This window comes from Panthera pardus, unplaced genomic scaffold (assembly GCF_024362965.1).
Source record: "Panthera pardus isolate Hobbes unplaced genomic scaffold, ASM2436296v1 HiC_scaffold_13, whole genome shotgun sequence".
Lineage (NCBI taxonomy): Eukaryota > Metazoa > Chordata > Mammalia > Carnivora > Felidae > Panthera > Panthera pardus.
The window spans coordinates 119,404,128-119,427,365 of NW_026526688.1; the positions used below are offsets into that span (position 1 = coordinate 119,404,128).

The 23,238-nt window shown below is 39.8% G+C and overlaps 1 protein-coding gene across 3 annotated transcripts in view; it reads right to left on the bottom strand.

Moving 5' to 3' along the window:
* Positions 1 to 23,238, bottom strand: part of NFKB1 (nuclear factor kappa B subunit 1) — a 118,318-nt gene that overhangs the window by 36,883 nt on the left and 58,197 nt on the right. For all 3 annotated transcript variants that reach the window (XM_019415962.2, XM_019415954.2, XM_019415971.2), the window contains 3 exons: positions 13,977 to 14,125; positions 3,803 to 3,966; positions 1,611 to 1,769 (listed from right to left, as the gene is read on the bottom strand). In XM_019415962.2, the coding sequence (XP_019271507.2) occupies positions 1,611 to 1,769; positions 3,803 to 3,966; positions 13,977 to 14,125 (472 nt within the window). The remainder of the gene's footprint in view (positions 1 to 1,610; positions 1,770 to 3,802; positions 3,967 to 13,976; positions 14,126 to 23,238) is intronic.

Sequence of the window (23,238 nt, forward strand, 5' to 3'; positions counted from 1 at the left end):
CAAGCCATTCTCTTATGGGGAATCCTGCTCTTAGCACACATTAACCAAAAGAAAGTTTAAATAATTTATTGTGATGAGCATTAATATACAGAATTGTTTAATCAATATGTTGTACATGCTAAACTAAAATAACACTGTATGTTAATTATACTTTAATTAAAAAAACAAATAGATGCTTTCACTCATCGCTTTAACAAGGATACAAATAAAACAAAAAAACCTTCGCAAGTCTTCAGAAGTCTTCACTTCTTGAGCATGGATCATTCATTACCACTCAAACAAATGGGGCAGAAAGAACAGTGTTTGTTTCTTCTACTAACACAGTAAGAAAGATTCATACAGAAAGAGAAAGAGTTTTTCTGATGTTTCAGGAAGTTCCAAACCAATGGATTCGTGGAATTTCATTTGGGTCAAGACCTTCAATTATTTCCATGATACCGATATACTATTTATAAGAGTCTTAAAAATGTAGAAAAAGCACAATTTTCTTAAATTATTTATACATCTTTATTTTACAGAAAAGAAAAATGGAGCTGTAATATTTCTTTTCCCCAGACTAAATTAGAATTCTGTGTGGTTAGGGGCAAAAGTTTCTTGTGGTAATAGTATAAAGCTTCCTTTTTTTTTTTTTTTGCTCCCACAGCTGCATTTTAAGGTGATCTTTAGTATACAAGTCTACATCATATTATAACTCTTTCACTTCCCTTCAAACTTGTTGAAATTAGAGAAATCAGTTAGCTGTTGTACTAGAGGCATGGAGTTTTCTACTTAGACCAAACTCTATAAACTTTCAGCGAGCCTAAATATCATGCTTGCAGGCTCTTTTGAAATATTTGTTCAATAAATCCTATACATAGCAAACAAGAAATCTGCATGGTAAATGCTGAAGACCATTGTAAAACTTTTTTAAAAAGTTCTAGGAAGTACAGACTGAAATAGAATTTTGAAGCCATGTACTATCTATGCTACTCATTCAGCTAACCCTCCTCTCTCGATAAAAGCTGTACTATGTAAGAATGAAGATGGACTAGAATAACAGTTGTTTTTATTAACATCTCTTTAGAGCCTCAATGAAAAATATTGAGATATTTTTCTATCTGAGAGTACCAACAGTATAGGAATTCATAAATAATAAAAGATTTGCCATTGTGAAATGGCATGTAAGAGACCAACATGTACATGTGAGGAAGGATAACCATATTTATTGGGCACCTCATAACATTCACTTCTAATCTAGACATCAACTTTTTTTAAGTTTATTTATTTTTGAGAGAGAGAGAGAGAGAGAGAGAGAGAGAATCCTAAGCAAGCTCCTCGCTATTAGTGCAGAGCCCGACACAGGGGCTCGATTCCACAAACCAGGAGATCATGACCTGAGCTGAAGTCAAGAGTCGGACCCTTAACCGACTGAGCTACCCAGGCGTGCCTAGACATTAACTTTTTAAGCTAGAATTTAGCATTCCCATTTTGTAGACAATAAATGTGAGGCTCCAAGTGATTAAATTACTTGTCCTGGGACTTTGAGCTAGTAAGTAACTGCCAACGGTAGGGTTAGAAGTCGGTGCTTAATGCTACACCAAGCTGCCTCCTGTTAGAATTCAAGGACTCACTGCTGTCATAGATGGCATCCGATACCACGGGTTCCAGGCGCCTTGTGAAGCTGCCGGTGCTATCTGGGAGAAAAGCTGTAAACATGAGCCGCACCACGCTGAGGTCCATCTCCTTTGTCTGCTGAAGAGCTGCCTGGCGGATGATTTCCTTTTCCCGATCTAGGACCATACAGCACCGTGCATTCATACCCAGGGAAAGAGTAAAGTGAGCACGTTTTAGATAAGATGCTTTTGTAAAGCCCAAATAAAGAACATGAGTTAAAATAACTCTATTTTTTCTTTTGCAAGTATCTGTATTGCTAATAAAATTTTAAAAATTGTCTCATTTATATCACCCATATTAAAGGCATCAAAAGAAGACCTGGATTTTCTCTGGATTACAGTAAAAACTGTCCTCTGTGTACCAAATTACCTCTCTCTTTTTTTTTAAGTTTATTTATTTTTGAGAGAGACAGCGAGAGCACAAGCAGGGGAGGGGCACTGAGAGGGAGAGGGAGAATCCCAAGCAGGCTCCGCGCTGTCAGCACAGAGCCCGAGGCAGGGCTCAGATCTCATGAACTGTGAGATCATGACCTGAGGCGAAATCAAGAGTTGGACACTTGGACAGAGCCACCCAGGTGCCCCCAAATTGCCCCTCCTCTTTCTTATCTTCTCCTGACCTCTCCTTTTTCTCCCTACAATTATAGTTAAAGACAGCAAAGATGTGACATAATGGAATGCAACAAGCTGATGACACATCAGGTGTATTGCAAGCTGTGAAAATTAAGTATTCCAAAAGCTCTGTGAGCACAGGGACTACGTTCATTCCACAGTGCCCAGCACAGTGCCTGGCACATAGCAGGTGCTCAAAAAGTGCTTCTGGAGAAAGTCAATGACTCAACTGCATTTGACTCCTCCTTTGCCTCCTGGTGGAGCTTTTGTGCTGATGGATATAGTCATATTTAACTTACTACATCATCAGAGGTGATAATTCGAGTGGTGAGTACTATAAAAGAGCTACAGATGAAGAGGTATGGAATTGCAAAGGAGGGGAGCATCCAGAGGCTTTGGAACAGAGGAGATGTATGTATGTTCTAAATCTTGAAGGGATGGTACAACTTGAACTCATGAAGAGAGTAAAGGAAGGCATTCCAGGAAGAGGGAGCAGCAAGAATAGAAAGAATGTGCCATGGTGAGGAAGTGAGAAATCATGGTGCCTCTGTGGAATAGCTCAGTTTGGCAAGAAGGTATGCAGTGGGAAACAGTTGGAAACGCAGACTGGGGCCAACTTACAGAATTGGGATTTTGTAGACAGCAGGGCAATACTGAGCGGTGGTGAGGTGGAGGCTTTTGTGAGACCCATCTGGTTACAGGGTATACACTGGATCACAAGTGGGGAGGGACAGAAGCAGAGCAAGGAAAATGGAGTGAGGAGTGGAGTGTGCGAGAGAGCACGGAAGAGCAGGGCCACAGACTAGAGATGCAACACAGGCAAGAAGGGTTCAGAGGTGACGGGAAGGTTTTGGGTCTGGATGTCAGAACATGTTCAGTGGAAAAACGGTGATCGATTTGGGGTTGCTGGAGTAGGAGGTGATCACAGGATTACCAGACCAATGGACAAGGTTTAAAAGCAGACACTTTTGTACGTGTGGTAGGACAAGGATTGGAGTTGAAAGAGAAAAGTACAGGTAAAAGCAGGAAAACACAAAATCATAGCATTTGTATGAGAAAGAGAATAGTTTATGATGTGCCTGAAGAGCCCAAAGAGATTCCTTACCATAAGGTGAGCGGGGGAAGGCAGAAGAAGAGGTGTTCTTTGAACTAAGTGTTGAACTATGAACTGGGTTTGACAGGCTGGAAAGGGCAGGGTGGGGTGTTTTAGGTAGGTACCTACAGAGGTATGAATATGTATCAGGTATCGGGGGGTAGTAATGGGGAGAGGTGGGTACATGATGGAATTGGAGATGAATCTGGAAAGGTGGCTGGGGCCAGACTGAGAGCTTTGTGTACCAAGCTAGGGAGATACAAATTTTATTCTAGAAAATAGCAGGATGCCGTCAAAAGGTTTCTGAGCAGGGAAGGTGTGGTGGTGGTGTGGGGCACTAAATTCTGGGAGAAGGAGAACCATGAGGCACACAGAGGAGCACCTGGTCTACACACAAGCAAAGGAGAGCCTGATCTTGAAGGATCAAGGTTGGTGGCATGGCACTCACCTGTGAGCTGCCGGTCTCCTCCGCCTTCTGCTTGCAAATAGGCAAGATCAGGATGTACCAGAAGTCCGGGATTGTAGCCCTTTGTACATGCCTCTGTCATTCGTGCTTCCAGTGTTTCAAATACTTTTTTCTTTGTCACATGAAGTATACCTAAGTTTGCAAAGCTGGAGAAAAAGGCAAAAACAGCCACAACAAGCACTAAAGGTTAGGCAGTCAATGACTAGAGTCTGGTTTCACTTTAGCAAAATGGCTTTTAAAAAACACACAGGCCTCAATCACTGGAGCCCACACTGTAATCAAACACATTACTATTTCTACAGTGAAACATATAGAGTAGAGTTACCAAGGAATAATAAAGACTATAAACCACCACACATCGGGTCAGATTGGGTTTTGCCACCAAATGAGTCTGTGGCGAACTCAGCAAAATCTTTTGGTTTTCAGAGTTTATTAGATTTTCAAATGATGATTAAGCGAGTAGGGTATACGTGTGTGTGTGTGTGTGTGTGTGTGTGTGTGTGTGTGTATACATACATATACATATACATATACATATACATATACATATACACTACTAAGGAAGTTTTACCTAGACTCATTTTAAACAATTTTCCAGGACAGTTGTTTAAATTTTTTTTTTCAAATTCTGAATACAGTACTAACTTATCTAAATTTTTTTTCTAAAGAATAAGAATAATATTATAACTCGAAGAATTTTTTTCTTTTGGCTCATCTTTGGCTTTCTGGATAGGATTTAAACTCTACATGGAGTCCCATCTTCTGTTGGGTGATCTGTGAGGCTGGAATTATTACCACTAGAATGCCATCGAATTCTCCATGTTTTCAGGATGGAGCACTTTTATCTCATGAAACCTACATACCTATAGGATAAAACATTTTAATAAGCTAAATAAAGCAATTTAAGGGATTTTGGAGAAATTATATAAAATACTCCAGACACTAATTTTTAAAGTTCATGAAACAAGAAAGTATATTCAATAAACATAATACAACAACAAAAAAGTACTTTACCAAGGAGACCCATTCATTCAACAAATATTTGTTCAGCTCCTTATTAGTGCCAGGCAGTGTCCTGGATGCTTTTGTCAGCACTCAGGAATCCCTCCCTCCATAGAATTTATGTGCTAGTGTAACCAGAGAGAAGAAACAAATAGAGAAGCAAATTTTACGGTATAATTGAGAAGGCATTAAGAGTACCAAGAAATAAATAAATAAAATAAATAAATAAGGTGGGAACGGAGAAAAGGAAAGGTACACTTAGAACACATGATGCTTTAAAGTAGGGACAGGCCAGACAGGGAGTCACTGAAATGATGACAAGTGAGCAATGACTGAAAGAAGGTGAGGGAAAAGATGTGGATATACGGAAAAGTATTCAAGGTGGAAAGAGTAACAAGTTCAAAGACCCCGAGGGAGGACCACGACTGGTGTTTTCGGAAGACAATAGCAAGGAGGCCAATGCTGCTGGAGGAAAATCAGCAAGAGGCCAGTAATAAGTGAAAAGTTCAAAGAGCCGGGGAGCCTGTGCGGCTCAGTCAGTTAAGCATCCGACTCTTGATTCTGGCTCAGGTCACGATCTCATGGTCGGGAGATCGAGCCCCATGTTGGGCTCATGCTCAGCGCAGAGCCTGCTTGGGATTCTCTCTCTCTCCCCCTCTCTCTTTGCCCATCTCCCGATCTCTCTCTTTCTCTCAAAATAAATAAATAAACATTTAAAAACAAAAAGAAAAGTTCAAAGAGCAAAGTGGGGGCACAGATCTTTTAAAGCCTTGTAAGCTTTTGCCAAGACTTTTCTTTTGCTCTGGCTTTTATTCAGAAAGAAAGAAAAAAGATTAGTAAGGGAAAGACAGAAATATTGTAACAACTGGACTAGATGAAACAAAGACAAAGATAGTCTAAGATAATAAGGACTAAGATGGTGTGGGAAGACCAGATGAACTAGGCGAAGAAAATATAGAAGGTGAAGGCAGAATGAGATGAGCACTCATACAGAGGTCCAGAGATACAACGAGACACGTGTCCAGACAGTGATAGAAAAAAGTAGGACATGATTGTGGCATAATGTATACATTTATTAAATCGCTATGCTGTGCACCTGGGACTAATGTAAACATTGTGTGTCAATTATACTAAAAAAGAAAAAGTAGAATAGCTGAGACACACAGAGAAGAAAACAGACCAAGAGAATATAAACTCCTGAGGGCAGAGATCTCTGGTGCCTAGAACAGTGCCTGACATATGGGTGTCTAACACGTGTCTGTTGAATAAATGAATGCATGAATTAGCACAGCACAGAAAAGGTGCAATGGGACATGATGACATGCCTGGAGGCACAGGTAGTTTTTTAATAGAAACAACACCTCCATCTTTTGGCCTTTTAGGCTGGACTCCTATATAGAACGTGTACCTCCATATAGGTAATGACACTGGCAAACATCTGTTACACTTTACCACATATAAAGTGATTTTCATGCACATTATTTAACTAATCCCCGTGAAAAAGGCGTCATCCTTATGTGAATAACTTACTTACTCTGGTAATAAATGGAACAATATAGAAGCCAGTCTTCTGTTTCAGATAATGATGGGAGTAACAGAGACCAGATTGAGTCTTTCACCTTACATAACATAAAACATATGAAAAAATGGTTTTCCAACACTGAACAATGGCAGCACAGGACACTGATCCTTAAGAGAGCAACTAAGGTGAATCCTACAATTATGCTGGTTTAATGCCTAGAGTTTTCTGATTGCAGCATAGGAAGGGAGACTCTAAACAGACCTGGCCATCTCCCCGAGTTTGGAGATTGAGTTAAAAATCTGAGAAGGCCAAAGGGGCCAGAATTCACAGGCAGAGAACCAGAGAAGAGCCACACACAGAGATACTCAGAGATGTACACAGGTTTTGCCTTGAGTCTTCAGCTAAGTACTGATTGGAGATGTGTGTGACGAAACAACCTAAGGCTGAGGAAAAATCTAAACAAAACAACAAAAACAAAAAACAAAAAACAACCAAGAAAGAAGCAGACAAAGATTTCTTGGAGCACACATGGGGCTGGAATAGTTCAAGAAATCTTGTAATACATAAATCATCAGCATGAATATTCAGAAAGTTACTGGCTTTGCAATGGTGTCAAATTAACCCTAAAGGCTGCTCCTGTTTCCCTAACAAAGCTTAGAAGTAAGTCTAGGAAGGATAAAACTGCTCCCAAATTTAATTTCTATCAATGTTCAAAAATATTCAAAGGCATACAAAAGAAAGAAAGAGAGAAAGAAAGAAAGAAAGAAAGAAAGAAAGAAAGGAAAGAAAAAGAAAAAGGACAGCATGCAACAATCCGAAATTCAAAATGTCTGCCATTCAATCAAAAATTATCAGGCATGCAAAAAATAGGAAAATACAACTCATAATGAGGATAAAAATCTATCAATAGCAACAGATCCAGGTGTGAGACAGAACACAGAATTTAAAGACACATACATTGAAATAGCTATTATGGATATATTGTATAGGGTCAAGATAATAAAAAGCTTTAGAATATTAAGGAGACACATGGAAGATATTTAAAAAAAGACCTCCAGCAAACCTATAGAGATGAAAAAACGGCAATGTCTCAAAAGATAAATACACCGAATGGAATGAAAAACAGATTAGACACTACAGACAAAAGGATTAGTGAACTTGAGAACATAGTGATAGAATTGTTCAAAATGAAACACAGGAAAAAGAACAAATTTTAAAAAGACAGATCTCCAGTGAGCTGTGGGATAATTTTAAAAGCCAAATACACATGTAATTGGTGCTTCAGGAGAAGAGGAAAATGAGGAGTGGATGGAAAAAATATTTTGAAAAGTAATAGCTGACAAGTTTAAAATTTATTTAAAAAAACTATAAACCCAGAGATCCAAAAATCTCAATGAACCCCAAGCACAAACAACATGAAGAAAACTACATTAATGCCCATTTAATCAAACTGCTTCAAATTAGTGAGGAGAAAGGAAAAACTAATAAAGAGAAAATCTAGAGCTGATAGAGAAGATACGGCACTTGATGTGAAGAGGAACAAAATATCAGGAGGGCAGCAGACCTCTTGATGGAAGCAAGGCAAAAGCCAGAACACCTATGGGGTAGTATATTTTCAGAATGTGAAAGAAGAACTCTGTCAACTTGGAATTCTATATTCTTCAAAAATATCTTTCTAAAACAGAGACAAAGTAAAGAGCTTATAGACGTTTGATAACTGAAGAACTGATCAGCAGCAGACCAGCAGTAGAAGAAAAAGGAGAGGAAGGGCTTCAGGCAGAAAAAAATGGCACCAGACAGAAATGTTGACCTATGAAACAGAATGATGGGCACTGTAAATGATAAATACATGTTTAAATATAAATACTTTTTTCCTTATTTAAAATTTCTTTTAAAAGATAATTGAGCATAGGGGCACCTGGGTGGGTGGCTCAGTTGGTTAAGCGTCCGACTTTGGCTCAGGCATGATCTTGTGGTTGACCAGTTTGAGCCCCATGTCAGACTCTGTGCTGACAGTTCAGAGCCTGAAGCCTGATTCGGATTCTGTGTCTCCCTGTCTCTCTGCCCCTCCCATACTCATGCTCTGTCTCTCTCTGCCTCTCAAAAATAAATAAATGTTAAAAAAGAAAAGATAATTGAGCATTAAAAACAAAAATAAAAAACAATATATTGTGGAACTTATCACATATATAGATATAAAATAGAGTACACAATAGCACAAGGGCCGAGAGGGGAAACTGAAGTGTTGTTCATATATGATATATGAAGACACACGGTGTTACTCAAAAGGAGACTAAGATAAGTGAAAGATGTATATAGTGTAACAAGCTGTAAAACAACTTCTAAAAACTATAGAGGTATAAACCAAAAGGAAGATAAAATAAAATCATAATTAATCTAAAAGAAGGCAGAAAAAAGTGGAAAAGGGGAACAAAAATCAGACGTGACAAGCAGAAAACAAATAGCAAGAGGGTAGAATGAAACACAGCTCTATGAGTAATCAGATTAAATACAGATTATTTAAACACCTCAATTAAAAGGCAGAGAGCATCGGATGGAATAAAAATAATAAGACCCAACCATATGCGGTGCATATTTACTTTGAATATTAAGACACAAACAGCTTAAAACTAAGAGGATGGAAAAAAAAATGTTCCAAGCTAAGGTTAATCAAAATAAAGCTGAAATACGTAAAACAGTATCAGTCAAGGTAGATTTTAGAGCAAAAATATTACCAGGGATAAAAGAGGGTCATCTCATAATGATAAAGGGATCAATTCATTGAGTGGACATAAGAATCCTAAATGTTTATGTATCTAATAAAAGAACTTCACAATACAAGAAGCAAAATCTTACAAACTGGAGGAAGAAACAGATATATCTATAAATATAGTCTGAGATTTCAACACCCATCTGTCAATAATTTCTAGAACAAGTAGGGGGAAAGTCAGTAAGGATACAGTAGACTTGAACAACACTATCACACAACTTGACCTGACATTTTAGAACATGCATTCAACTTGATTAGACTAGTCATTCTTTTTAAGTGCACAAGGAACATTTACCAAGACATAACATATTCTGATCCATAAAGCAAGTCTCAATAAACTTAAAAGGACTGAAATCATACAAAGTATCCTCTTAACAGTATTGAATTAAATTAGATATCCATAAATGAAAGATATCTAGGCAGGGGTATATTTAAATGAAGAGGTAGTAATTAATTGTCGAAGCTGGGTGATGAGTACAATGGGGGTTCATTATGCTATGCTTTCTACTTTTGTGTATGTTTGAAAATTTATAGAATAAAATGTAAAAGAAAACAAGAGTGGACATTATTATTAACAGACAGCACATGCAACTTAAAAAATCGAGAATCATAAATGTTAATACATGGGAATTCAAGATGATACAGCCACTTTGGAAAACAATATGGTAGTTTCTTATCAAGACAAATGGACTCTTAGCATCTGTCCCCTCATTTTCACTCCTCTGTATTTACCCAAGCCCCCCAAAAATGAAAACTTATGTTCACACAAAAAGTGGTTCTCTCATCCAAAATGGAAAATAAACTTCATGTTCTTTAGCAGGTGGATTGATAAACAGACTGTGATACATCAATACAATGCAATACTACTTAGTCATGAAAAGGAATAAGACCGCTGATACACACAACAACCTGGAGGAATCTTAAATGCATGATACTAAGTGAAAGAAGCCAGACTCAAAAAGGCTACATATTGCATGATTCCATTTGTATGTCATTCTGGAACATTCCTATATGTATAGGAGACAGATCAGGAGTTGCCATGGGGTGGACTGCAAGGTAGAGCTGACTCTAAAGGGGCACACAGCATTTTGGGGGCAATGGTACTATTCTATACCTTCCTTGACTGTGATTCTTATTTGAGTACTTGTCAAAATTCATAGACCTGTACGCTTCAAAGAGTTAATATTAGAGGCGCCTGGGTGGCTCAGTCGATTGATTGTCTGACTTCAGCTCAGGTCATGATCTTGCAGTCTGTGAGTTCGAGCCCCACGTCAGGCTCTGTGCTGACAGCTCAGAGCCTGGAGCCTGCTTCAGATTCTGTCTCCCTGTCTCTCTGCCCCTCTCCCGCTCGCACTCTGTCTCTCTCTCTTTCTCTGAAAAATAAATCAAAACTAAAAAAAATTTAAAAAGTAATATAAAGTGACCAAAAGTGACTTTAATTAGCAGCCAGGTTTGAAATCCTCTGCACTGTGCCAGATGTTTCCATTATCATCATCATCATCATCATCATCATCATCTGAGAACCACTGCTGCCCTCTGGGTTGGTTTGAATCCCCATGTCATTAGGTTGGGATTCTACAGTGGCCCTTCCATCTGGCCCTTCTACCTGTCAGGACTCAAACACTGATTTATAGCTGGCACAAGATTCAAAAGCACCCCTGACTCACAATATATACTTTAATTTGGAAGTTGGACACTTCCAATTTCACTCCATATTTTGTCCATTTTCTCCAAACAGCATCTTTTCTGTGTGTTAAGGTTTAATATTATGAAACTGCTAGTAATCGTTTTTGGACCTACAAAACCACCAATTTAATAGCTCATTGACGGAGGCCTTGTTTCTCTTTTATATTTATATATTTACTTCTAGTGCTTACAATTGGTATATGCTGTAAATATTAGTTAAAAAAAAAAGACTTCACATCTCTCTAAATTAGGGCTGCCAGGAAACAGAGGGTGTGGTGATTATTGGTAAGGAAAGTGGCTTAAAGAAAGTCAAGTAACAGATAGTTTCCACTGATTGAAAACTTCAGAGAACTAAAATGTTGTTGAAACACATTGTTGACCTTCAAGGTCAAAAATAAAACACCAAATTAAAATTATTTTTATGAGGACAGACACTAACAGCTAACTAAACAAATGAGTAAGAAATACGAAGACAAAATGAAAGCTAAATAAAAAAAAAAAAAGTCTTAAGGTAAAACCCCACAGATTTAAGCACTCAAACCTCCAATCATGCCTTAGTCATCAAAAAATGAGTATTTTAATATGGATAGCAAAATATATTTGAAAATAGAAACTAAATTTTATTGATAAACCTAAAGAAAAGTTAATTCTTTGGTTTTGATAATTTATTTAATTTTGTTTTTATTTTTTTAATTTTAGTTTTAGTATAGTTAACATATGGTTTTGTTGTACAATATAGTGACTCGATAGATTCATATATTACTCAGTGCTCATCAAGGTAAGTGTACTCCTAATCCCATCTCACCCATCCCCTACCCATCACCCCTCTGGCTTTGATAATTTAAAAGTTATTTATCTCCTCAGTGTCATTTTTTATAGATCCTCTTTGATGTGCTGGATTGGTGCCCTGCTTGTGAATATATACTCTTAACCTAAGCTATATTAATGAAAATAGGTAATCTTGATTCCATTTCTAGTATTGACAAATCTAAGGAATAACTCTGGCTATCTTCCTAAATTTCTCTCTGTGCTATTCTTACCTACAAGTTAGAGCCAAATAATAATAATCAATGACACTCCATAAATAAGTATGTGGCAAGTCTGCTCATGTTAATTTCGTAGTATTAGCTAATAGTTCAGACTAGAATTTGTGAGAGGTAAAAGGCCTGGAGATAAACTATAGAACCCAATGCTGATATTGTATAAGAGAAGAAGTTAAAGTGCTCAGGAAGTCATGCAAATTGCCCCCAATCCTACTGTAGAGTGTGACAGAAATGAAAACAGAATTCTGGTTTCCAGACTCCTAGCCTGATATTCTCTCTACTAACATGTAACAGGTTCTGACATCGGAAACTTAAAAAAAATTAAAAAGTAAGAGAGACAAATAAATCACGAAGGAAATATTATATTTTAGGAAACACTGTAAGCATAAGTTTCTCAGCTAAAAATCGATTATAAAAGGAGTATCAGTGTTTCATAGAACATTCTGAAAAGGAAAGTCTACTGAATCTATTGTAACTTTTAAGTGGCATCCTCTTGACTAAATTTCTCAGTGAAACTGTATAGGGTCACAGAATCCCGCATCACTATGATGAGACATCTTGATAACCAAACTTAGGTCATGTAGATGCTCAAAATGTTTGTTGAATGAATGAGTGAATGAATGAGTTCTCCCAACTACGGAACTCCATTACAAGAGAGGAAAGGATTTCCTCCCTTTCCTTAGAAACAGGGAACTTCTACTCCCGCTCGCTGTAGGTCTCAAAACTAAATAACCATTAGTTCCTTCTAAAACCCTGGAAGATTACTAAGCCAAGCCACAGAAACACCAAATTATAGACAACATACTGGCAGCTTTATAATAACAAATATTATTAGTAAGGAACTTCATCTATAATTTCCTCTAAAGGCTGTGATTATCACACAGATTAAACAGAACCAACACTTCAAACTGACAGCAGCCTTTTGGGGTAAATCCGCAGAAACACTAAGTGATCAATTAGTCTGAAACTCTGACAATTACCCTGCATTTCAAAGCTCTCCTAGGTCAGTCGGGAACTGTAAAGAGTAGTCCAAAACAGACGAGGAACCAACTGTGACATACAACAGGAAACAGGCCAGTCTTTCAAGAGAATGTTGAAACAAGTTCATATAAAGCACAACAGAATTTTTCAAATCAATTTAAACTTCTTCCTCCAATCTAGAGTCTTTTTTTTCTCCCCTAACATCAAAAGAATCAGATTTTAGTGACTTAAAAGAAAGCTCTCTCTCTAGGTTTTTCACACTTGAATATTTTCACAGTCAAACAAAGAAATACCTAGGAACATGAAAGTTCAACCTCCCCAATAACAACCAACTTAAAACTTGATCGGAATTCAAAGCCTGAAATGCTACCATCAACTTAATTACAGTTGATATAAATAATTCCTTTCTTTTGAGTGAATAGTCCAGATTAACTGGGATTTTATCATGAACTGTTTAAACCAGCAGTAGGACACCCTAGAAGACATTCTTAAAAATTAAACAAAATTAATTTAAAATTTCTTACTCCTTTTGGGCTGAATTTATTTTGTAATACTTCATTCACTTAAAATTCCTTGTTCTATCTGTCTAACTCTTAAATGAGTATGTCCCTTTGTATTTACATTTCAAGTCTAATGAATGCCAAAACAAATTTGCATTCCTTGGCTTCTTAATCTGAGCACACTTTCTAAACAACATAGAGCTGAAACAATATTTATCTATCTATTTCATGGTGAAAATGTTCACGCTATAAATCCAAACTCATTAGTTCATTAAAAGAATCATCAAGGTGTTTATTTCTGCCACAGTTAGGTTTCTTCTAATTAGTCCTTATCTTTATCTCCAGAAGGAAGATACTGCTGAAAGTGGTACAAATGCTTCATACATGAAGTAACCATAATTTATTATCCCCTCTGGGCCACTTTCGAAAGGGGGTGCTATAAATAATTTGGCCAGGACCACAGGTACAAAGTCAGGAAAACCCAGACATGTGGGTAATCTTTCTCCTGGGAGTTCAAGTGAGAACTCACCTTTTCATTTTAAGGCCCTCTGAGGATCTTGGGCAGGTTCCTAATGAAACGGGTGTGTTCCAAGCCTTCGGGCGCCATGTTTATCTGATCATACCTTCCAAGGTATCATCCACCCTCACTTACCCGACCACCATGTCCTTGGGTCCGGCGGTTACAGTGCAGATCCCGTCCTCACAGTGTTTTCCCACCAGGCTGTGTGCATGCAGGTGGATGTTTTTTCCATTTGTGACCAACTGAACAATAACCTTTGCAGGTCCCACATAGTTGCAGATCTATACGAGAAGCACATTGAAAAAGTTAGTACATCTGACTATACTGTAGCATGGAAAAACACTTAAGACAAACCAGTAAGTATAAAAAGTACGTGATACAATATTAGGCATACCTATACATATAGGACCGCAGCTCCATTTTTCAAACTGGGTGAGGAGCAAATGGTGGGATGGAGATCAATTAAAATGCTAATGCCGGTTGTTAGTTGTTGTGTGTGGAGAGGATACACTCCCGCAGCAGGCCATTTCTAATGCTGCATGTACTGTTAAAGTTGGAATAGCACAACTCGGCTGCTGTGTAGCCATGAAGCGTCCCTTTCCTACTAACCAAGAACACACTTCATCTGCACCCTAATCACAACGGCCAGCCATGGGTGCTGGGAAAAGATCCATGAGAAGGGATTTGGGACTGATGGATTGATGGAAATAGAAGGAGAGAGAGGAGTAGAAACAGTGTACCTCAAGTCTCTGCCATGAGATTAGGCAGGAGGTGGAGTCTTGCCAGGGAAGGGGCTCTGAAATGTCCTCGGTCAGGACACATCAGCCTTTGGCAGCGCTCTCTGCTATGAGCTCTGACAACTGAGTTACGTATATCCAGGTCGCAGTACGTCAATTCAAATAAATGCACTTCCTACGTGCAAATCCTTAGATCTGACACCTACTTAGCGCTTGTCTTATAAAACCATATTTTTCCACTTAAGATAACTCATCTTTTTAAGTGTTATGCCTTTAAAATGATGACAACAGCAATAAAAAGGAAGTAGCATGGAGAAAATGGCATTTTAAAGCAAAGACAGCTTGGACACCCTTTCTCCTCTAGTTGGTCCTCCAGCCCCCTGTAGCAAGTAGACCACAGATTCCTCCCTTGAGAAAGCCCCAATATTAAAATCATACTAACAGAATAGACCAATTTGCCTTATGTTTACTTTTCTGAATCCCACAAGGCAGAATTCTGTGATAAATTCAGCCAAACTATTGGAAATGCACTATATTTCCTCAAAGGGTAACCAGGCACCCTGGTTTGCCTGGGACAGGGTGGGGGGTGGGGTTCCCAGGGCTTTCAGGCTAACACTGGGAAGAGTTCGTCACCCTATTTCCTTAGCGCATATTTTCTCCCTTTGAGGGAGTGAGTGAACCTAAACCCAGGATCTCCCAACCATATGATCATTAGAGATATTTTAATCTGTACAAGCAGCCCATAGCTTGGAAGGAAAAGAAAGTGGACAGGAATCCCATCTAGCCACAAATCTTTGATGTAAGTCTTTCTGACATAAACTTGAGGAAGAACCTACACTTGCCAATTAAATTTCTTGGAAAAAGACAGAATCCCTTTCAACCAGTCTACTTCTCCTATAAATACCATCAAACAGATCCATATTCCATTGAGGCAAGGTTTTGTTAGGATTTTTTCAGTATGGATTTTTTTTCCCCAGTCCAATCTCTCATTGCAAGAGTTGAGAAGAAGTTGATCAGGGCTGGGACTGTTTGGCAGAGGGTTTGGGGGAGAGAAGTTTCCTGCCCTGAGCAAAGGACAGAATCCTTTCTAATCAATAGTGCAGCTCCCCTCGAAAACCCTAGGGCCTCTTTGCCCGAACTTCGGCCCAGAGCTGCTGCTAAAGTTTGCTTTCAAACCCTGTAATGCTCCTTCCCAAGAAGTGGCCTTCTGTCCTTGCAGAGCAAACTCATCACAAAGAATGTTAAGGATTAAATTTGTTTTTGACCACCAGCTCAAAGCACAAATAAATAATTTCTTAAATAGGTACAGCACTTAAAAAAGCCTTCTGGGCATACAAATAATTATGAACTTGGTTTCTTTCCCTTTTAAAAGATGCAGAAGAAAGCCTCTGCCCTTCAGGACAGGACAGGACAGGACACGGAATGAAAAGTTCTGGGTTTGCTCCAAAACTGGTTGTTGTGCCTGCATACCCCCTGGATTGCCGATGCCAGTTCAGGGCCATGGTGTCAACATGTGAGATCAGCCTTTGTTATGATGACATATTCTACAGGGACTTCTTTAGCAGTAAATGAACAGTGAAAAGCACTAAATAGACCATGTAATTGCACTTCTAAGTGCATGGAGCACAGAAATGCAACAGTGTAAGGCATGATGAAATGCTTCACTTGGGTGAAATCAGGGAGGCTTTCCACCTAAGCAGAACATCAGAAGGAATCCAGCGATCACAGCCCCATCGCTCTGGATAGTGGGACCCTTCAATTTCCCCACTGGGAAGGAATCAGTCACTAGCACTGAAGGAAAGAGTGGGAGGTGTCCTCAAAAAGTACTCACATCTTTTTCTTGCTATTACTTCATGAGCGAAGGGTGGCAAGAATGAGGAACTGAGTAGTCTCTGAGGTAAAAGGACCTGAAAAAGTTGCCAGTGACTAATGTGCAGTTTGATCCATTTGAAAGACTTCAGGTCAGCATGGCATCATCTGGTTTTTACATCGACCACAGGGCAACGACAGGGAGGCCCCTGGGTTTTGTGGACTTTCCAAAATACTGACTGAAAGAAGAAAGCTGAAGTGCGGGGACAGAAAAAAAAATGATACTATTTTCAGGTTATGTGGCAGATGAAGAAAATGGAATTCTACCTTAGAGGAGGGTGTGTTTCAGAGAATGCCACCATGACTGAGAGCTATTTGCAACTGATTCAGAAATTCGTGTCTTCTACAGAGAATTCGGTTATTTTTATTCAGCCTCCCATTTACTTCTTTGAATAGTGGTTCCCTTGAAAATTACCTTTACAGAAAGCAACTGTATCTGCCAGGAAGGCTGGGTTTATTTTTGAAAGAGTCTGAACATAGCAGGCTCTTAAATGCTAAGAGCTTAAATATAAGTTAAGCTTTTCAGTGGAAGCGAGGGAGACAAAGGTGAAAATGTGAGTAATCAGCGACCGAGAGACACTGTAAGCATGTACTCCAGGGGCAGACTAGCTAGGTTTGAAGACAATTTCACCATTTACTAGCTGTGTGACCTTGGGCACTGTTTGGTTCCTCGTTGTAAGGATTAAATATGTTAAAGTCTTTAGAACATGGCCCAGCAAATAAGAGCAATATACAGTGTTAACTACTATCTTCTTGATCCCTGTAATGGACTCCCCTCCCTGGAGATATTAAATGATACACCTGCCCTGAGGTGATTTTTTAAAAATTCTGTCTTAAAAGACCAATTCGGGCCACTTTTATTCCTAGGGTAAGTTCCCCCTCCATCCCCCCCCCCCACCCCTCACGTGACATATTTTATTGGGCTTTGTTAATTTTCTAGTAATAATTGTGTTATTACAGTAACAGCTATCATTCTTGGAGGTGCTCAGGATTTCTCAGCTCCCTTGATGAAATTAAACCTTTCTTCCAGGAGCTTTATGACTCAATACCTACTGATGACCGCGGGCTTTTTGAGTAAAAACCAGAAACCTAGTGTCGCAGATAATACCAAACTGAGTCAAATCACCTCCTTTTATTTCAAGTTACTCTGACATGCTCTAGCAAAGTTCATACTGGTTCTTAAGAGGTGATTAACTAGGCTAAAATTTTCTGGGAATTAGAATTTGAAATGTCCAGTTTACTTACTGAGTAAATTTGACCACATCACACTGGCAGAAGAGTTAACATGAATGTATGAGGGTGACACATGAAGTAGTTCTTTTCTGCTTAGTTTTTCTCATGAATGGATGATGGTGATGATGATAATTGGTGGGAAGAAGGAGGAAAAACATCCACAATTTTCAAACAGAAATCTACACTAACTTTACTTGCATACCTAACTTTGTCCTCTACTCCTAAAGCCGCAGAGCAATGTGATTAAATCCAAGAGCTCTTAAGTCATGCTGCCAGGCTCAAATCCCTCTGCTGCCACTTATCAGAGCCGGGTCAACAGGGAAAGATGGTTAACATTTCTGGACATCAATTTCTCCATCTTTAAAATGAAAGGAACAATGCAGTTGATTTCACAAATTGTTTGAGGATTAAGTGAGTGAATACATCGCTTGGCACCTAATGGGATTAGCAAACTCAAGGATAAACCCATTCTCCTCTCCAGGCTATTACTTCACTGATAACCAAAAATGTACCCATTTATTCAGTATTTATTAGGCTCCTTCTAAATTTCATGCACTGCATGCAGTAGGTCAGGGAGTGAAGGGATACAACGTGAGTGCAAAACAGATAGAACTTCTGTTCTTATGGGAATTAAAGAGCGGGGCTGATACTACTCAAAGAATCTCACAAATAAATGTAAATGCCTAACTGTGAAGCCCTTACAAAAGACATACATAATGGGGATTTGACCTGGTCAGGAAGTCAGAGAAAGCTTCCTGAGGGAGTAATGAGGGCTGAGCTCTGAAAGAAGGGCAAGAGTGTAACAAAGGAAGGTGTGGGTGGGAGACAAGGAGCTGAGAAGAGTGTTCCCAGCGGGGAGAACAGCATGTACAAAGGCACTGTGGTGAGAGTCCCCCTCTTTGTCTCCCCAACCATACTCATTACTACCTCGGGGGGTGTCCCTCCCTTCTCTTTCTTATTTAGAACCACTCATTCCTCAAAGTAAGACCTAAATATGAATCTTCCATGACACTCTCCTCACCACTTTGACCCACAAAAACCCACTACTGTCCCCTTTTGGGGAGAATGTGATTGGAGTGGGGCAGGAACACCAAATCAACTGATTACAACAAGAAGGTGGTAACACCAATTGGCAACTAAAGGGTTATTGGCTTATCTCTCTTGCTTGTTAAACTCCCAGAGCACATACACCAATACCTCCTAACATACTGTTCTCGTGAAAGGGAAGGGAGTATGTTTACTCAGCCAATCTTCACATCAGCCCTGTGGGGTCAGTAGAGGTATCCCATTCCACAGCTGAGGGAAGTGAGGCACATTAAGGTGAAGCGAACTGCCACCATTCCCATAACCGGAGTGCTGGGAAGCCTTCTGAAGCCGTCTGTCCAAAGCCACAGCCAACTCACATTTTCCATTACGTTGGCTACTGCTGGCTCAACGACTTTCTCTTTTGTGTGTGTCCAGTCTGCCCAGTGTGGTGCAGCTCTCCCTTGCCTAGTACGGTGCTGGTACATGACAGCTATTCCTGAATAACCTGTTCGTTTGGTTTTGTTGGTGTGTGATGTGAGAAAGGAGGACTCAGGGTCAGTAGTGAGGTGGCAGAAGTACACTTGTCCTCTTGCAAGGCTCCGCATTAAAAAAATCATGCCACAGACATCATTCAACCATGCCCTCATTCTCCCCTGTTCGGTTGCAAGTCAGATTGTAAAACAAGAAGTTGAAGGAGGAGGCACAGGGAGAGGGAAGAAGGAGGAGCATGAAGAGGAGAAAAAGGACAGTAACAGTTTTCATAATATGTCTTCTCTCAGTGATGACAAATCGATGTTATTGTTCTTTATTATCTGTCGAGCACCCAGGGAGTATCGAATAACCTGTATTAAAGGAAATAGGACACAACCATGTCTAACACAGTTTCTGGCGTAGAGTAGGAAGATGCTTGGGAAGGTTAGTTCTTTCTTTTTCAGGTAAGGGATTTAAAGCTGATCCAATCTGGGATCAAATCGCAGCTCTTTCTTCTTCCACCCATGTGGCCTTACATAAGTTTGGCAACCTCTCTGAGCCTCACGTTCCACATCTACAAAACGGGTCAATGATGTGACCTCAGATGGCTGTTGTGATGTACTGGCACGTGGCGGGTACCACGGAGGCACCAGTTTCTTTTCTTCTCTTTTATTTATAAAGGGCCCGTTTCTCCTTAGGTCTCTCGGCAACCCTTTTGGGTAGACAGGGATGGCACTATCATCCTCATTTTGCGGATAAGAAGACAGAGGTTCAGACAGATTAACAAGCAACGTAACCCAAGGTCGAACAGCCAAGACACGGAGGGACCTTGGAATTCGTCCCATGCCTTCTGAACGTGAAGTAAGTGAGGTGTTCTTAGGTAGGATAATGCGAAAATATACTCTTTAACACATTCACTGGTGATGACAGGGTTGTTTCTCCAACAATGCTCCTGGCTTTGCCCTGATTCAGTCACACTCTTTTACTTTGTTTATTGCCCTACTTGTTTGACCAACAACACATATGACTCACATGTTAGGCTGGGATAAGAAAGGCAAACAAACCATGCCATTAAGACAACAAAACATGCTAAGAGGGTGTTATCCACAACACAGAGAGAGGGATAAAATCTCTGTCTACATAAAACTTTGAGTTTTCTGCTTTAAAACTTTGAGTTTTCTGTCATACTTTGACCTAAAAATTTTTTTGTCTGTTCTATTTTAATTTTCAGCTTTATTACATTAAGAGAGCTGCTTATAAATCATGATTCTTTCAGAGAATCAAGTAACACTTTTCTTCAGGAATTGTTAGGACTTGTACCTCAACAGGTGTCATTACCTCATTAACAAATTACAAATAAATCTTTACCCTTCATATGGCCCAATTATCCATGGCTGCAAAAGAACACGGGAGGAGTACACGATACGTAACTTAGGGTTGAAGTATGTTACAAATGTTCACTTATAAGCCAGTTTTTTGGGATTTGGGTTTAGGCTGAAATAGTGGCATTCTGGTACCATTTCTTTTCTACATCTCTTACTTTCCTCGCTGCACTATGTGCATTCTCAAATTCTTTTGCTGTTGTTGAACAAAGCATGAAATATATAATATCTAGTCAGTCCTTCAAAAAGATATCCTGACTCTTGACCACTTCTCACCACCGTCACTGCTGCTCCCTGGTTTAAAGCCATCGTGATCTGTCTCCTTCCCATGCCTGCCCCACTTTCCACTGCCTAGTCTCCTGAGCCATCCTGCTCAAGTCAGGTCATGCCAAGTCTTGTCACTCCTCTGCTCAAAGTCCTCCCAAAGTGAAAGCTGTTGAAGCTGAATGATTAGTACAAGGGGACTCATTATGTTGTTCCAAGTATATGTGATTAAGATTTTCCATGATAAGAAGTTAAAGAAAAACAACTCCAAGCCCTCCAGTGTCTTTCCATCTTAACAGCCCCGGGTGAACTGACACCCCCACCTCCATTTCCCCTTTGATTTTGTTTCTTACTGCTCCCAGCCAGGCGGCCTCATCGGCCTGCGGGCTGTTCTCGACCTGGCCAGCTCAGCTCCCGCCTGAGAGCTTCTGCACTGCTGTGTCCTCTGCCTGGAACGCCCTTTCCCCGGACACCTGCATGTTCTCTTGCTTTCCTTCAGGCTTTGCAGAAATGCCACTCTCTCAGGGGGACTTTCGTTGCTCACCCTACCCCTGTCTAAACCTGACCACTCCAATCCCTGCATTCCTTGCACCTTTCTTCTGCTTTTTCTTCCTACTAAATACCATTTAATTCACTGCACATTTTACTTATATTTTGTCGATTAGAATAGAGGCTCTATCAGAGTAGGGACACTGATTCCTTCCTGGGTAAATCTCCAGTGCCTGCAATATTTGTCACATCGTCAGCATTCAATAATTAATTGTCTAGTGAATGCACAATTAAATAATTAAGATACAATTAAAATGTTATCCATGGAAGGCAACTGATTAAAACATAAAGAGCTGTATCAAGTAGGAAGTGGAAATAAGGCAATTATATTCCTTCTCTTGTTATTTTGTCTTTTCAAAAAAATAAAATGGCTAGATCCTGGTGTCACCTCTCAAATAGGCTATTTAAATTAGAACATGATTATTATACACCAGAACATTAGCCTAAGTTGGTAGAAGGGTGTCTAGGTAGGGGTTATAGAACCCCAGGATGGTGACAGGATGGTAACTGCTGAGTGGCAGGAATTCAGGCAGCTGTGGGAAAGTGAAGGGAAGGTCACTCTTAAATCATTTCCCTGGGAAACCCAAGCTAGCAGCTCTTAAAGTCCAAGACACCCCCGCATACTTTCCTCTCTTCATCCTAACTGCTGTTGCCCATAAGGCATTCTTTTGCTGTGCTGGAGTCTTAGCACCTGCCTCAAATCACTATTCTTTGCTTTGTTATTGCCCTCAGGGACCCAGAATTCGCATTTCTGGTCCACCCCATTTTCACCGTCCCTTCCTCCTCTTGTGAGAAGGCTCTTTGAAGTTCACTCTGGTGACTGACAGGAATAACCACCCGCAGGACTTTATCATGATACAGTACAGCTACACCTGCAAGATCTCAATCTACTGGGCTCCCTTTCAACAAAGAGCACCAGGCTCTGGAGTCAGACAGACCTGGCTCTGAGTCCTGGCTCTTCCCATTCCTAGCTGTGTGCTCCTGGGAAAGTTACTTAGTCTTTTTGACTGGGTTTCCCATCTGGATAATGTGAATACAAATATATAATCTCTGAATTTTCACATGGATTAAAGAAGATCATTTAAAGGGTCTAGTACAGTTCTTGATACGTGGCAGGCACAAAATAAAGGACAGTGGTTCTTTTTAAAAAGATTTTTTTTAATGTTTTATTTATTTTTGAGATAGAAAGAGACAGAGCATGAGCAGGGGAGGGGCAGAGAGAAAGGGAGACAGAATCTGAAGCAGGCTCCAGGCTCTAAGCTGTCAGCACAGAGCCCGACGTGGGACTTGAACTCACGGACTGTGAGATCATGACCTGGGCTGAAGTCGGATGCTTAACTGACTGAGCCACCCAGGTGCCCCTAGGACAGTGATTCTTATTTGTGTCTTCCTGTCTTAAGCAGTTTATTTGCAGTTGAGATTTCCTCTCACTTTGTTGAGAAGGTAGAAGCCATTGCATGAGAATCTTTTTAACCTCCCTTCTCCTTATTGCTCCCCAGGCTCAAAGTGTCCCTATTACTTCACATATCCTCTCCTAATTCCAAGAAAGGTAGGTCTGTTCCCGTTTCCAGAGCTGACCACTCTGTTTTTGCCTAGTGCCATACTTATGCCAGACATCCTTGAATTACCTCTCTCTTCCTCTCAAGGGGACCTTTCCTCTTAGTCACAAAACATGTATAATCTTTTTCCATATTCTAAAAAATCCCTTTCCTGATAATGATGATGACAACTGTAAAGGTTAGCATTTATTCAAATCTATGGGCCAGGCACTACACCAAGAAATACAGAATGATTCTTTAATTTCATCTTCTTTAATAACCCAGTGAGAAAGGTTCTTAAAAGGTACTTATATGCCTGCTTCAG